Source organism: Orycteropus afer, unplaced genomic scaffold, assembly GCF_000298275.1.
Source record: "Orycteropus afer afer isolate SDZICR_OR568_19922 unplaced genomic scaffold, OryAfe1.0 scaffold00347, whole genome shotgun sequence".
Classification (NCBI taxonomy): Eukaryota; Metazoa; Chordata; class Mammalia; order Tubulidentata; family Orycteropodidae; genus Orycteropus; species Orycteropus afer.
The window spans coordinates 1381849-1386953 of NW_006921934.1; the positions used below are offsets into that span (position 1 = coordinate 1381849).

General features: G+C 39.9%; 1 protein-coding gene across 1 annotated transcript in view; it reads right to left on the reverse strand.

Moving 5' to 3' along the window:
• Positions 1-5105, reverse strand: part of PTPRN2 (protein tyrosine phosphatase receptor type N2) — a 1483255-nt gene that overhangs the window by 159306 nt on the left and 1318844 nt on the right. Inside the window, exon 17 of the mRNA XM_007952571.1 lies at positions 4154-4348. Within this exon, the coding sequence (XP_007950762.1) occupies positions 4154-4348 (195 nt within the window). The remainder of the gene's footprint in view (positions 1-4153; positions 4349-5105) is intronic.

The following is a 5105-nucleotide window of genomic DNA, read 5'->3' on the forward strand; positions in this document are numbered from 1 at the left end:
GGTCAATGACATGAGACAAAGTATATGTGAACTGCTGTATGAAAAGTGAATTTACTCTGTAAATCTTCACCCAAATCCTAATAAAAAAAAAAAAAAGAAAAAAAATATATTATGTGGTCCTATTATTTTAAAAAGGAATATACACATAAAAAGAAACATTATTTGATGGTTACCAGGGTTGGGAAGGAGTAATCACTGTCTAGATAGTAGACACTTGTTATATTTGGTGATGGGAAAGGCAATACCAAATTGAGGTAGAATTCACATAACTTGACCAAAGGAAATGAAGACACTAAAAAGTATACAAGAAAAAGGAACAACTTTAGTAAATGGTATAACATTCAATTTTGCAACAACAGTAATAACAACCAAAAAAAAGCACGTATGTGGTTACATAGGTAGAAGTATATGTACATATGTCTATATGAAGGCATATGTGAGTGCATCCTGTGTAGTATACCAAAACCAAACTCACTGCCGTGGAGTTGACTCTGATTCATAGTGAACTCCTTGGGTTTCACTATGGAAACAGATTGCCCAATCTTCCTTCTAAAGAGTGGCTGGTGGGTTTGAACCGCCAGCCTTCTAGTTAGCAGTCAAATGCCTTAGGCACTATGCCACCAGAGCTCCCTGTGTAGTACAGGTGTACCTACAAAACCAAACCTACTGCCTTCTAGTCAATTCTGACTCATAAGTGACCCTAAAGGACGACCGAGCAGAACTGCCCCACAGGGTTTCCCCATAGGGCTTCTTTACGGAAGCAGACTGCCTCATCTTTCTCTGGCAGGGTTGACCGCTAGATTCAAACTGCTGACCTTATTGTTAGAAGCCAAATGCTTTAACCACTATGCCACAAGAGCTTTATGCCACCAGAGCTTCTGGTGTATCTATAAACTAAGACCAAACTCACTGCCATTGAGTCCATTCCGACTTATAGTGACCCCCGTTGGGCTTCCAAGGCTGTAAACCTTTACAGAAGCAGAACTGCCTTACTTTTCTTCCACAGAGCAGCTTATGGGTTTGAAACACTGACTTTTTGTTAGTAGCCAAGTGTCTTAACCACTACACTACCAGAGCTCTTTGGTGTATGTAAGCTCCTAGGAATATTGAAACAACTCATGGAATTGGTTTACTGAGATGAAGGGCTTAGGACCATGGTCTCATGGGATAACTTTAGTCAGCTGAAATAACATAGTCCATAAAGATATCTAGTTTGGTGAGTAGTGCCTGTGGTCTTAAAAGCTTGTGAGCAGCTTAGACACAACTATTGCTTTCTACTCATCTGGAGTAAAGTAGAATGATGGAAACCAAAGATTCAAGTAAGAAACTAGTCCACAGGACTAACAGCCTACAAAAACCATGGCCCCTTCTAACCTGAGACCAGAGAACTACCACATTCTTTGCATATGATATGTCCATGTAAATAAAATGCACATCATATAATGTGTTTGTGTGAATAGGAAATGAACACGTAGGGGAGTTGCACAGTTTGCAAAAAAACTGTACACGTTATTTGTGTAAAAATATGGTAGATGGTTCCTGGCTACCACCATTGACCATTCTGATCAGGGACACAACTGAAGGTCCCATTTAGAATGAGAGAAAAATGTAAAACAAAATTCAAATTCATATATAAAAAAAAAAAAAGAACAGAGTTATTGGACTGATAGTGACTATGACCCTAATGAACCCTTTTAATCTAGAACTGAAACCACTCCTGCAGGTCACCTTTCAGCCAAACAATAGACTGGATTATAAAATAAACAATATCACTTGTGACTAATATATACTTAAACAATTAACTACATGAGACCAAATGGTCACCATTTACCCAAAAGCGAAGATGAGAAGGCAAGGAGGAGAAGGGAAGCTAGATCAATAGAAACAGAAAAAAAACTGAATGAAAATAATGAGAATGGTGATATATTGTGAAGATTGTACCCAAAGTCATGGAACAATTTGTATAAAACTTGTTAAATGGGAACCTAATCCATTGTGTTCACCTAAAGAACAATAAAATGTTGAAAAAGGGGAAAAAAGAGAATATAATAAAAAGCTCTCTTAACAAATTTCCACATAGCTAACTTGTCAGATAAATGTATTAGGCTGGTTCATTTGGTCCCAATATTGAATCTCATTAGAAATCTCAACTTTTAATCTAGTTTCTCTTCCTCAAGAGGACAAATGTTGATATATTCTCTAAAACAGTCAGATCCAAAGTAATATAACCACTATTCATTAAGAGACAAGGTTCTTTCAAAGTGAACAGCTGTTGGTACACAGTAGGAACTCAATAAATGTTTGCTGAATGAACTACTCTGTTCGTAAACCTTAAAAATAATTCGCTATATAGCCAACTCAACAGGAAGAGCATTTCTTGGCAGATGATTTTATGTCACTGGAGTCTTTCCATCCTAGGATGGATATAAGGTTCGATGGATAAAGTTTGGCCAAGAAAATAGAGAGTAAGGTCACGTCTTAGAACTTGGTGGCCAAACTGCTAAAGAACCATTGTGATTATAATTTCCAGCTCAATAGCTCAGAAAAGCTAAACTTCCTGACTTTGATTTGGTTTAGTTTTAAGTGATTTCTAAAGCAGACTGTGGCATTCATCAGTCTTCCTACATGTTTGGTCCAAATAGGTTTAGAAAAGCATGTTTCCTGGCATGACAGAGTTCTCCAGGAGTGAGAACCACCAGTAATGCTGCCCCATGGGCCATGTTTTAACACACCAAACAGCCTCATGGTATCATCAGAAGAATCCATGATGCTTAATTTCTAGCCTGTACAATGAGGCCATTTAGTAAAAATACAGCTTTCTGCCTTTTTGTGGTCTAACTCCTCTAGTGTATGTCACTATTAAATAATCAGGTAAGAAAGTTTCAAAAGAAAAAAAAAGTGTAAAACAAAAAACACTTGGCAGGGTCCATATAGGAGCTCTGGTGGCATAGTATCTAAGGCATTTGACTGTTAATCCGAAGACTGGCAGTTCAAACCCACCATCCACTCCTCCAAAGGAAGGTTGGGCAATCTACTTCTGTAGTGATACTGCCTGGGAAACCAAAGGAGGGGTTGCTATGAGTCGGATTTGACTCGATGGCAGTGAGTTTGTGGGTTTCTTTTTTTTTTTTAGGGTCCATGTGGAGACTTGGAAAATCAACTGCACAGTGAAAAACATTTCCCTGATGCCTAAGTACATAAGCTGCCTCAGCCCAGCAGTAGAGTAAGGTTCTTCTCCCCAACAAGATGCTCCATATCCAATATAAGAAAATAATGCAGTTAGGATGCTTTGTATTTTAGCTTTTACAATTACTAAACAAGAAGATGCCTGCGGCTTGAAAATTCAGAACAGCATTATTCTTCTGCCTTCAGGAGAGAGTAAGAAGTGCTGAATTATGAACATCTCTCTTAATAAAACTCAGATATTAATTATGCATCAAGCAGCAATCCATAGCCACCCCATGTAGGGCTAATCCAATAACAACACTCAGCTCGGGGAAAGACAAAACATGGTGCAGTCACCTCTCTGACGTTTCATCACAATGGAGAACGTCTGTTCGAAATCCCTCCAGAAAATCTTTTTATGAAGGAGTGATGCACTAAAACCCTCCACTCTTCCAGGTGTCACTTTTAATTATAAGCAGCATATGAGTGACATTTATTTACCCAAATGATTCTTGGTGAGTTGGGAACTGAGGGGGAAGGAACCAACTGCTGTTTATTAGTCAGAAGACTAAAAAAAGCAGCACACACAGTAGGCACTAATAGATGTGTGTTCCCAGCATTAAGAGTAAAATAACCAATAAAAAACCTTATACATGATTAAGCATGTGTGTAGGCTGAGTATTCTAAGCAGAAGAATGGAAGAAATACCAATGTAAGTAAGTTCATGTTCATTTAAATTAGAGGATTTAATGCAGAAAGAGTCCTGACATCTGGGTCTTTCCTGTCCTACTTGTCAGCTTCCTAAAAAGGTAAGACAGGATCATCAATCTTATTGTCAACTATGGTTATGAAAAATGCTGCTTTTATGTGCTGTAGGAACTAAGAGTTTATACTTGTGAGAGAATTCCTGTCAGGCTTTTCCTTTCTCTCCTTCTTGAAAGATGGTCTTAACTACTTTTCACCTGACACAGAAAAGAATGGACCTTACCAGAATCATGTGACCGGTGGAGATGTCCATGTTAGACTGAACCGGCTCCTCTGACCAGGACGAGGTGCTGCTCCGAGCCGAGGGGCTGGGCATCGGCCCATCACTGAACTGAGAGGAGACACTATTGATACGGGAAGTGTGCAGGGGCTCCGGGCGCTCTGAAGACCTCACGGCCATGCGCTGCCGACACAGCTCCTGGAAGGCAGGGAGAGAATCAGAGGATTAATGTTGGTCATGCGGAAAGCTGAGTGGACAAGGGACTGGCAGTGCCACTGCAGTACTGCTTTAATTTTCTTCTCACCTATGTTCTAGTCCTCCTTTGATTCCCACCTGGCCTTGCCTTCCTGCCATCACATGGTCCTGGGACATTCTGCTTCAACATACTCCATTCATATTCTCTGAATAACACCTTTTTGTCAGGCACTGTGTTCTGTAGGGGGTCCCTGGGTGGTACAAAGAGTTAACACTCAGCTGCTCACTAAAAGATTCTGGAGGTTTGAGTCTATCCAGAGGAACCTCAAAAGAAAGGCCTGGTGATCTACTTCCAAAAACCCACCACTGAAAACCCTCTGGAGTACAGTTTTATTCTGATACTCATGAGGTCACCATGTGTTGGAGTTGACCTGATGGCAACTATTTTGGTTTGGTTTCTGGTGTTCTATAGGCACTTGCATATCTTTGCATTATAGCAGTCTGACTAAGCAAGAAGAGTAAGAAGTTATAGTTACCCTTTTTCTTATTGCCTAACAAATAATATGAAGAATGCTTAGTTTTAAAACAAAATGAGGGGAGGCGGGGCAAGATGGCGGACTAGGCAGAAGGATTGCACAGACCCTCTTCAACAAAGAAAAGGGAAACCAATAAATACAGACACAGAAGATAATCTTGGACCCCTGAGCCTTGAAGGAAAGGATGCAGATTTGGACTAAACCCCAACTAGCAGAAGAATTTG